The 11,505-nt window shown below is 52.7% G+C and overlaps 1 protein-coding gene across 1 annotated transcript in view; it reads right to left on the bottom strand.

Annotated features, from left to right (window-relative positions):
• Window positions 1-465: 465 nt before the first annotated feature.
• The window catches only part of pcdh1a (protocadherin 1a), a gene marked incomplete at both ends in the record, with an annotated part of 108,209 nt that continues 97,169 nt past the window's right edge, over window positions 466-11,505 (bottom strand). Inside the window, one exon of the mRNA XM_079738973.1 lies at window positions 466-887. Within this exon, the coding sequence (XP_079595099.1) occupies window positions 466-887 (422 nt within the window). The remainder of the gene's footprint in view (window positions 888-11,505) is intronic.

The following is an 11,505-nucleotide window of genomic DNA, read 5'->3' as shown; positions in this document are numbered from 1 at the left end:
TTTGAGACACTCAGAAGGGCGCGGCGTTGTCACGGCGACTCCGTGAGCCGTCGTTGGCGGCGGCCGGTTAAACGGGTGTTTTTTTTCTTTCCATTGTGACCATCATCGCATTTCAGTGTGGATTATTAATTAAGGAACTTGTATAGATAAATGAATGATTCAACTAATTAGTGGAATTCACAATAAATAAGCTCATAATTAAACAGAATAATTTAATAAAGAAAAGGAATATGCTCCATGCCAGCAATGAAGCACATTACAGGCTACTGTTAATTACTGTTAATTACAAAAAGGGCATTGGCTTCGATGATTGGACTGCCTATTTATCCTTTTGTGTGTGTGTGTGCGCGCATGTGTGTGTATATGTGTGTGCATGTATGCGAGGAAACCGCATGTGTGCGTGCGAGCGTGCCTGTGTGCGACTATGTGCATGTCTAAACCAGGAGGACCCACAATGCATTGCGATCACAGGTAGATCTCCCTCTTGGGGGTGTTGGCGGAGGGGGGAGAGGCGGCCTGAAACTCGCTGGCGCTAACATTCAGAGGGATCTCCTCCAACGGACAGTCCTGGCCGGCCCCGCCTCCGGAGGGGGCGTGGCCTCCGGCGGAGGGGGCGCGGCCTCCTCCGGGGCCGTAGGCACTGCGGGACGGGGGGAGGCGGGGCCTGGGAGGCTCCTCCCCGGCCGGGCGGGCGCTGCCGTTGGCCATACGGACCAGGCTGCCCCTCTCCTGGTAAGGCACGAAGGTGGAGAGTTTGGGCAGGGTCCTGGGGGCCTTGCGGAGGGGGGAGGGGTGGCCGGGCATCCAGCAGGCGTCCGAGTGGCCCAGCTCGCTGCACTCCGGGGTGCAGTTCCCCGTCATCGTCACGTCCGGCAGGGAGCGGATGTCTGGGGGCAGGGAGAGAGGGGAGGGAGAGAGCGGAGGGAGAGAGGGCAGGCGGAGGAGAGAGAGAGGGAGAGAGGGGAGGCAGAGAGGGGAGGCAGAGAGGGGGAGGCGGAGGAGAGAGAGAGGGAAGGAGGGGAGAGAGGGGAGGCAGAGGAGAGAGAGAGGGAGAGAGGGGAGAGAGGGGATGGGGAGGGAGAGAGAGGGGAGACAGAGAGAGAGAGAGAGAGAGACAGAGGGAGCAGAGAGAGGAGACAGAGGGAGAGAGAGAGAGAGAGGGAGAGAGAGAGGGAGAGAGAGAGAGAATGAGAGAGAGAGGGGAAGAGGGAGGAAAGAGATTGGGGAAAGAGAAAAGAAGGAAATTCAACATTAGTATTAATATTAAATCATTCGCTAATATATGGTAATCATCATTACATGACCCCTTCTTCATCCTCCCTAAATATCTCCCCCCCCGACCCCTGCCCTCCCTCCCTCCCCCTCCCCCTCCTCCTCCTACTGCTTCAAGTCTATGCAGTTGTTGCTAAGCAGTAAGCAGCCGTTGCTATGCAACAGTTGCTAGGTGCCACGGAAAGAGAGCCACAGCGCGCGTGTGTGTGTGTGTGTGTGTGTGTGTGTGTGTGTGTGTGTGTGTGTGTGCGTGTTTGTGTGTCTGTCGTCCAGTGTCTGATGTCATACATTTTTGTTCGGTTAGTTGCATTGTGTGCGAGCTGTTCCAAGTGTATTCTGCCAGCGCGGCCGTACGCGTGCAGAACTGATTCATTAACAGAATAATTCATTCATTCGTTCATTGGCCTGCCGAGGTCACGTGACGCCGATCCTACGTGTGTGCGCAGACGAAGTGAAGCTAAGATGGTCCAACGCACCGGTGAAGCCACAGAACAAACACGTCAGAGACACCAGGCCGGACTGGGAAGCCTCTCACAGCCGCCTGACACCCACCACCACCCGACCGGCTTCCCCCAGGCTCAGCGGCGCGTCGGTGCACGTGTGCGCGTGCACGTGGGCATCTCTCCATTGATTGACAGCCCCAAAATGAGCACCGTGCCCCTCCGAATATCATCCATTTCTCCGTCATCCGCTCCTAATTAAATAAATAGGTCTCTAACCCAGTGCCCTCATTTCTGCGTCCAACTTGTTAGCGCCGGAATACATTTTATAAAGCCGTCACAAAAGCAGCGCACGTCGGCATTGATTACTCCCCCACACGCACCCCCCGACTCGCCCCCTTCAAACGCACGCTGAGATAAGACCCTCTTAATAAGAGACGGAAAAACAGTATTTTTAGGACGTTTTTCTTTGCGGTGCAATCAGCATGGGAATAAATGTACAGATGGCAGCGTACATCATCTCACAGCCTCGCACATATTGGAGGTGAGACGCACGCACACAGCCGGTGTCACACAGGACTAATACATGCACATTAGGCGCTCACATTAAGTCAGCTATTGGTTCAGTAATGGACTCCCTTTGCCCACTTTCCTTTCTATTTTATTTTTGTACCGCGGTGTAAGGTAGCCACCGTCGCCCCGTTCTGGCTTCAGAACGCGACGTGAGAACGATGAAATAATGATTCCGTGAGGACTGACGTCTCCCCTCAGTACGGGAAGAGCCCAACGACGGCCTCGTCCTACAACTCATTAAAGCCGGTTAATTAGACATCACTTGTGTGCAATTAAGGGGTTTGAAACGAGTCCGCGCCGCGGAGGCTACACGGCGCGTATGCTAATGGAGCCATCCGGAGGAACAGTCATAATGGCCGTTATCTGAGGGAGAAGAAGTGCGGAGGACATGTCGCGACTGTCAGGATGAATCAAAGGCAGCGGCGTCACGGAGACCCGAGCGGGACGACGCACTGGAGAGGCCTCCGGCGTTCTGCAGGAGGCGCCGGGCTGCACGGCTGAGGAACTTTTAGAGTGGGAAACACCTGATACTTTTCCACCCTTACCTTCATGGTAGAGTAGAGAGAGAGAGAGAGAGAGAGAGAGAGAGAGAGAGAGAGCGAGAGAGAGCGAGAGAGAGAGAGAGAGAGAGAGAGAGAGCGAGAGAGAGAGAGAGAGCGAGAGAGAGAGTTAGAGGTAGAGAGAGAGAGAGAGGTAGCGGTAGAGAGAGAGAGAGACAGAGGTAGAGGGAGAGGTAGAGAGAGACTATAACAGTGCCAGAGAGCGAAAAGAAAACTCCAAAAAGGAACCTTTGTCGAGAGAATTCCACATGACATCTCTGCTTGTGTTTGCCACGAGGCTTTTTTGTGCGATTTTTGCGGTTAAGTGGAAGAAGCTTGGATAGTTTGATCGCATCACAAAGTGAGTATTCTCTGGCCCTGACGCTGTGCTGTGTTGTGCCCGGCCTAACACAGCGTACTACAAGCGACACAGTCAGACGGCCGTGCGTGATGGTGCCAGGGAGGCGCGCTACGCCTGCCATGTCAGGGCTTGTGAGGCGCCCGGGTAACAGCGACGGCAGGAGAGTTTACGGGAGACAGGTGGAGGAACCCGCCACAGACCGCCAGAGGCATGTCACTTTGGGGGGGGGGGGGGGGGGGGGGGGGTCCAGCTCAGAGGAGGACAGATCCTCCTCGTGTTTGAAAAGGAAAAAATCAACAGGCTTGAGTCCCAACAGGCATCAACCCAGCCCGGTTAACCCAGAGGGCCCCTGTGCCACGGCCGGGAGTGGGAGCTTGATGAGGTGGCGGCAAGCCAATCGAAAAGCTGTCCGCTTGTGACATCACAAGTGGAAGTGTACACACGGGAGACTGATGTTTAACCACCGAGGTGTGCGTTGTAGGCAATTTGATAACCCGTCCGTTTGTGATATCACAAGCCCCATCCGGGTGCAGAGACACGCCTGCTTGTGATGTCACAAGTGGCCGCGTCCCCACAGCGGACGATGTGCCGCAGCAGGTGCGCACGGCCGCTAACGAGACAGTCTGAAACCCCTCCGCCTGTATCAATATCCCCAGGGGGATCGGGTACTCCTGCCTGTGGCGCCAGACACGGACATATTCAGAAATATCTTGTGATGACTAACCTCACACCTGTTGGTAGAATGGATGCCCTTTTAAAGGTCATTACACCCTTTTAGACGTCCTCCAAAAAGGTAAACGACAGTTTTCCATGTGTGAACGTCTGATGCGAGTGTAATCTATTATCAGTGTGATGGATGCGAGACGGCAGTGCCTGGCCCTGTTGAAGCACGTGCTTAGCAGCCCTAACACTAACTCCAGCGCTCGCACCATAGTCACGAACCTCCGCGTGTTCCTTACACGTCTCCATCAAAGGGTATGTTTCGCTTGACTTTAGTTTCTCTCTGCAACGCCGGTCGACAGCAAGAAAGCAACCGAGAAAACCGACGAAACCAAATGAAATCAACAGGGTTCAATACGTTTTAAATACATCCTCTTTATATTATTCTTTTAATGATGCGACTACAAGTGATAAAAGCCCACCCATCTGTGCGTCGCTCACAGCCAGCAGAGGAAATGCCACCCGATGGCCCCGGGGACGCGCTAGTGTGCTCTTCACTAATGGCAATATAATTATCCTACAAAATGTCATACCCCCGACGCTAGTCAAAGTGCATCTCCCCCACCACGGCGGCGAACAATCAAAGCCTATTTGCCGGAGCTCTCCGCTTGCCATTCATGCTTATTGACATTTAATACCAAAAAGTCACGGGCCGCGTGCCTGATGGTGGCAGCAGGATGTCGACTGCGGCGGGGGCTATATGGGACAGCTGTGCACGCGCGCCACCGTCTATTAGCACCACTATTTAGTCATCTACTGCTTAGTCGTTGAGCAGAGACTCTGAACCAGAGGGGCACGCAGGGAACCCAGATGCATGAGGATAGGGGTACATTAGGGGGACGGTAGGGGTTAGGGGCATCCTGCTCAACGATTGGCTCGTTGTAGGCCGACCACAATGGGGGGTTTGAACCCTTAGTCACCCAATGAGCAAGGCATCTGCTCTCTCTTTGTGTTAGATATTTACCTGGCTAAGAATCCCTAAAAAGCCAGATCCTTGAACTCCATTAAATAGTTGTAATTCTCGTTTCAATTTGCGTTGCATTACGCATGTTGAATTATGTATTAATGCCCACAGGATATGTCTGTAGCAGAAATCCCCAGACTTAAACTACTGTTGTATTTCACTGAAGGAGAAGATCCCGACCGAGCCGATGATGTTAAAACAAGCGGCATAACACTCTAAGAACAACCGCCTCCCTTTCCCCCGCCGCCCCCTTCTGTCGACTAGAGTCGGCGTCGCACACTTCACTTCCTGTCTGTTTTCCCGCTCCTCGCTGCGACGGCGCCAAGCCACCGCTGGCAGCGCCAAACGGCCGCGCTCCTCAGAACCTCTGGCTGAGGACCGTGGCGTCGGGGGGGGGGGGGGGGGCACCTGACACGCGCAAGCCTCAGCCTTCAGCTCCAAGCGGATTTCACACCTGATTAAAACATCTGGGAGCTGAGAGGAGCTGAGAGCAGCTTTACCGCGCAGCCCCGGAGCTGCAGGAATAAAAACGGGCTGCTTCCGGAGAACCTAATCTGCATAGACTCCGCCTCCTCCTCCTAACTAGGAGTCCTCCGACGCGCGGAGGACTCCTAGTCACTGCTGCTAGTTACCGCTGCTAGTTACCGCTCCTAGTTACTGCTGCTAGTTACCGCTCCTAGTTACTGCCGCTAGTTACTGCTCCTAGTGACCGCTGCTGGATACCGCTGCTAGTTACCACCGCTAGCTACCGCTCCTAGTTACTGCTGCTAGTTACCGCTCCTAGTTACTGCCGCTAGTTAGCGCTCATAGTTACCGCTCATAGTTACCGCTGCTAGTTACCGCTGCTAGTTACCGCTGCTAGTTGCTGCTCCTAGTTACCCCTGCTAGTTACTGCTCCTAGTTACTGTTGCTAGTTACCGCTCCTAGTTACTGCCGCTGGTTATTGCTGCTAGTTACCGCTCCTAGTTACTGCCGCTAGTTACCGCTCATAGTTACCGCTCCTAGTTACTGCTGCTAGTTACCGCTCCTAGTTACTGCCGCTAGTTACCGCTCCTAGTTACTGCCGCTAGTAACCGCTCATAGTTACCGCTCCTAGTTACTTCTGCTAGTTACTGCTCCTAGTTACCGCTCCTAGTTAATGCTTCTAGTTATTGCTACTAGTTACTGCTCCTAGTTACTGCTCCCGTCAGGCTCATTGAATCACACGGCGTTGGGAAGGCATCCACGTTGCGTCGATATCCCTCGGATGCTAAGACGCGGTTAATGTAGGTCGATAAGTGATTACGATCAGGTTCCACGCGTGGATCGTGCGTCCGGACGGACACGTCCGCTTGTGACATCACAAATGGATTGATTTTGACTCGGATAATCAAAGTCAGAACTGGTGGTCAAATCCCTTTAGTAATCCTCAAATTCAGAGGCAAACTACCCACATACATCCTTATCACTGAGGCTGTTAACGTATAAATCCTGTTTTATCCGTATGCATACGGTACAACTTCATTATCACTCTCACACCTCTTATCTAGGGAATCACAAACCGCAGGAAGCACACGACACACTCGTAGTCGTGAGCTGAGGTGAAATGCGTTTCGTCACACGTGTCACCACACCATCATCACATGCATTAATGACAGATCTGCGGCCCTGATCTATGTGTCACCGCAGGGACCCTACGGTGTGACTCGCAGATGAGTCTCGCTGCCGTCAACAATCAGCATCGGATAGCTCCCCCTACCCCATACCACGCAGATATCCCAAGTCGTTAGTGTTGCGAGCTGTTAGGGTGAATGGTTTGGGTTTCTGCGGGCAGTCACTCAACTTAGCGTCGATATTCCTGTTGTTTACTTTTTGTACACAGTACACAAATAATTAAGGAGTCCCCTCAGATATGTATTATCACAGCGTCCCCTCAGATATGTATTATCACAGCTGTAGTTCATCCAATAGTTTATCCTGCTGACATTGAGGAGCACTGCTACAACAATGCACAAAATTATACCAACTGATGAATTTGAAACCTCTCTCGCTCCCTCTCCCTCTTCTCTCTCTCCCTCCCCCAATCTCTCTCTCTCCCTCCCTCTCTAAATAAATATACATTCTCCAAATCCGAGCATCACAAGTAGAGAGGCAGAGGAAGTGAGCCGGCAGGTTAGAGCAGCAGCTGAAGGCGAGGATGGAGTCAGGAGTGTTTTTCCTCCCATCCCACACCAACAACCTGTTCCTGGTTTTGGATCTCTGCCTGGAGTAGACAGGGGGGGGAGCGCGTCTCCCAGTCGGGGGGAGAGGTGGGTGAGATCCATGTCACACATCCATGGGTGGGGAAGAAAGCCTCTCCCTGGCATGCAGATGGGTGCAGCCCTGGGTTGTCACGCTCGCAGACGGACGGACGGGGGGGGAGGGACAGGCCGTCTGAGGGCGGCGGGGAGCCTGACAGGATGTAGGGAAGCACATCGTTTCCTCTTCTGAAGGACACGTCTCTCGTTGTGTGACTGGCCGGCCCAGCTGAGCACTGAACCTTGCAGCGGGGGATGGACCCCAAAGTGCTGCTCTCTCCAGGCCTCCTGTCCTCTCTTTAAGAGCCAGTGTGGAGAAGAGGCTTTCCATGGTATCATTACGTAGAACATCAAATACTAAATAATATATTCATGTGGCTAATTATGTCTTTAGTTTAAACTGAGGAAACAGGAGTGTTCAGTGGAAAGGCTTGACTCCATGTCAAAATGTACTGGGTTCAATCCCGACCTCCCCTGTTGGCATCCAGAGAGAGAGACGGGATCCTCACCGTATCCATACCGACGACCCCTCGCCCCTACCGTCTCCATAGCGACGACACCTCACCCCTACCGTCGTCATAACAACGTGCATCACTTCTAAAACGTCCCCTTCTTCTCCATAATCCACATTTGTTGATCGTCGATTCTGGAAGCTTCCATCGGTCCATTGATCTTCACGTGTCAGAGACGCACGCGTTATCTCCAGCTGACAGACGCGTGTTGGGGGGGGGGAGAGCTCGGTTTGCATGCAGGTTGCGTCAGGGTGCCAGCGGGAGGGGGGAGGGGTGGGCGTGGGGGGGAGGTAGGTGGGAGACCCAGCCTCTGATCCTTGGCTCACGGGCATGGGGGGAAGCTACCTTCCCAGGATCATTTTACACTGCTGCCTCGTATTTGATTGCGAATGCCTTTTCCCCCTCCTATCACTCCCTCTCTGTCCATCTCTCTGCCTTGCTCTCTGTCCGTCTGTCTGTCCGTCTCTCTCAGTCCATCTCTCCATGTCTCCCTTTCATTCTCTCACTATCCGTCAGTCCCTCTGCCTCTCCGTCTCTCAATTCATCTCTCTGTTCCACCATTTCTCTCCCTCTCCCTTTCTCTGCATCTCTCTCTCTCTCTCTCTCTCTCCCTCTCATTCTCTCCCTCTCTCTAAATCTCTCCCCTCTCCATCCCTGTGTCTCCCCCCTCCCCTCTCTGTGTGAGCACCATATTTCCACGGTGATGATTGATGGTGGTCCAATATGGAAGCCCTCGCACCTCGCGGGCGTTGGCGAGAGACGGGGAGTTCTCCAGAGACGGCTCTGCCTCGGGAGCAGAGGCAAGGATGTGGAGGACTTTAATGATGGAACCGCAGAAGACACGGAGAGAGAGAGAGGCTCACCACATGAATAACTCCCCCCAGCCCCATCTGCCCTTCAGCCCCACCCCCCCACCAGGACAAGAATGGAGTTAACAAGAAACACAAGAAAGGAGAAATACTAAATGAATGGACTGCATTTATAAAGCGCTTTTATAACCAGTGGCCACTCAAAGCTCTTGTACAATACTGCCTAACATTCACCCATTCATGCACACATTCACACACAGTCATCCACACAGGGCGACAGCCAGCTCGTCAGGAGCAGTCAGGGGGGGGGGCGTCTCGCTCAGGGACACCTCGACACTCCGCTAGGACGAGCCGGGGATCGAACTAGCAACTTTGCGCTAACCAGCCAACCCACTGTACCTCCTGAGCCACATGCCGCCCAAACACTAAGCACTGCTTCTGAGCGGACTTTGATCCACGGTGAGCGGGCCAGAAGCAGGGGTGGGGGTGATGGGGGGGGCCATCGTACTCTGAAACGTCTACTGGTAGACTGCTCGTTTATTTTGGGGGGAGGGGGGTGGGGGGGGGGTGCACTTCAAACCCCCCTCCCTCCTGCCAGCTGGGAGTCAAACACAGAACCACGAGCGATGCATGTTGCGGTGGTTTATGACAGCGGGGAGGGGGCATGTGGGATGTGAGAACACGGTGTGACTATTCTCTTTAGCTGTCAGACGTGCTGAAGAGGGAGAGGGAGGACGTGGCGGAGGCTGGGTGAGGGTGTGGGTAAGGGTGGGGCGCTGGTTTTGTATTTGTACACCGGCGACATGTTAACCTCATTATTCCAGCACTCAAAACACCTCCTCCCAGTAAGCAGAAACAACTAAAAGCACTCCTAGGCCCAACGGAGCGGGGGGAGGGTGTGAGTGTGTGTGTGTGCGTCTGTGCGTGCGTGAGTGTGTGTGTGTGTGTGTGTGTGTGTGTGTGTGTGTGTGTGTGTGTGTGTGTGTGTGTGTGTGTGTGTGTGTGTGTGTGTGTGTGTGTGTGTGTGTGTGTGTGTGTGTGTGTGTGTGTGTGTGTGCGTGCGTGCGTGCGTGCGTGCGTGCGTGCGTGCGTGCGTGCGTGCGTGTGTGTGCGCGCGCGTGCACGTGTACGTTCCGATGGTGGAAAATCTTGCACATTCCTGCTCCCTTGCTGTCGGAACGGCGCAGAACGGGGTCGGACTTCCGCTGCGTTTTTCAAGCCATAAAATATGCATTTTGTCACATAACATTACATTACAAACACATTACAAACAGGCTGGCTGCCCCGCGCCTTTCCCTTTTTTCTCCAACTGCATATAGGCGTAAGAAACGACAGAACCGCTGGGAGAGGAGCAGGCTTCGGCTGACCCCCTTCTAAAGAGCGCCTCTCTCTTCTTGTGCTGCTTTGCATACTAAAGCGTTGTTGTGGTGCGTAGGACAATCCACCCAACTCAAACAACGACAACACACAGCGGTTTCCGCGACGACACTTGCTCTCTTACATTAAAGGGATTCCTTTGAACATGGCATCGTGTTTCGGTTGCTTTTTTTTTTCCCCGAGTCTATTTTAAACGCGGGCTGAACCTTCATCTCTATAACTTGAATGCGCTCCTTCCGCGTCTTTCTCAAGATTTTCGGAGTTCTCGTAACAATGCCGGAGCCAACCTCCTGACTACACCCATTAGGATCATTCTCTCTGTGCACAGACCCCAAAAACAACATCCAAAATACAAGTCTCTCCCGCAGCAGCAGAATAGAAACACGCTCGTTTTAACGAGAGGGCAGACTCCCTCCATACAAGGAAACTGCTTTAGGACCCTCGTCTCACAGTCCGCTTGAGCACATACAGGGTAGAGGGAGAGAAGACTAGTCTACCTGGTAGGGTAAAGACTGCAAGAGTCTACAGAGAGGGTAGTTTACCTGTTAGGACTGCACTGGCCTACATCAAGGATAACCTACAGAGAGGGTAGTCTACCTGGTAGGAGTGAACCAGTCTACATAGAGGCTAGTCTATCTGTTAGGACTGAACCAGTCTACATAGAGGCTAGTCTACCTGGTAGGAGTGAACCAGTCTACATAGAGGCTAGTCTACCTGGTAGGAGTGAACCAGTCTACATAGAGGCTAGTCTACCTGTTAGGAGTGAACCAGTCTACATAGAGGGTAGTCTACCTGTTAGGAGTGAACCAGTCTACATAGAGGGTAGTCTACCTGGTAGGAGTGAACCAGTCTACATAGAGGGTAGTCTACCTGTTAGGAGTGAACAAGTCTACATAGAGGGTAGTCTACCTGACAGGAGTGAACCAGTCTACATAGAGGCTAGTCTATCTGTTAGGACTGAACCAGTCTACATAGAGGGTAGTCTACCTGGTAGAGTGAGGACTGCCCCAGTCTACTGGCCATTAACTGGAACAAGACATTTTTTGTGACAAACTTCAAAAACGTTGCGATTACAGGAGCTACCAAAACGGTTCAAAATGCTCAAGACGAATTGTGGGCGAGAGGCGGCGTCATTAAGTTGAGTCATTGACACAATTAATGCTTGTCCTGCATTTACCATAAAGTAGATTGCCCCGACTCAATAAAGGTACTTTACACTCAACCGTAGACATTAAGCCTGTTTCATTGATCTGGGTTCTAGGATAATAACCAGACTCACTGGAGGACAGACTCACTCTCCCCGTGTCTGGGTTTTATTTGTTAGGTTCGCGCAAAAAAATTATTAGTGCTACAATTGTCATTATGTTACCATCCCCCATGTGAGTTGAAGCCATTGAAGTATCTTCAACCTCAAAGGACAAGGATTCTCTTCGCTAATTCCTTCTGCTTCGTGTGAAACCAACCACCGCTCTAATGGAAGATGAGCGAGAGCGATTTCCAAAATAATTACGTCTCTAAACGGGCATAAACGAAGCGTTTCGCAGCCACACGATTGCAGCCAAAGTACTTACATGTCGACATGGCGCCTACCACGGGAAGCAAAAGGCTTCCTTGAAACCTCGCCTTATTAAGAGGCTGTCCGCTGAGGCTAGACCCCCTGGT

This window comes from Pollachius pollachius, assembly GCF_949987615.1.
Source record: "Pollachius pollachius genome assembly, chromosome: 6".
NCBI lineage: Eukaryota > Metazoa > Chordata > Actinopteri > Gadiformes > Gadidae > Pollachius > Pollachius pollachius.
The sequence above is the reverse complement of the archived record's forward strand: the minus strand, read 5'-3'. Positions and strand labels throughout refer to the sequence as shown.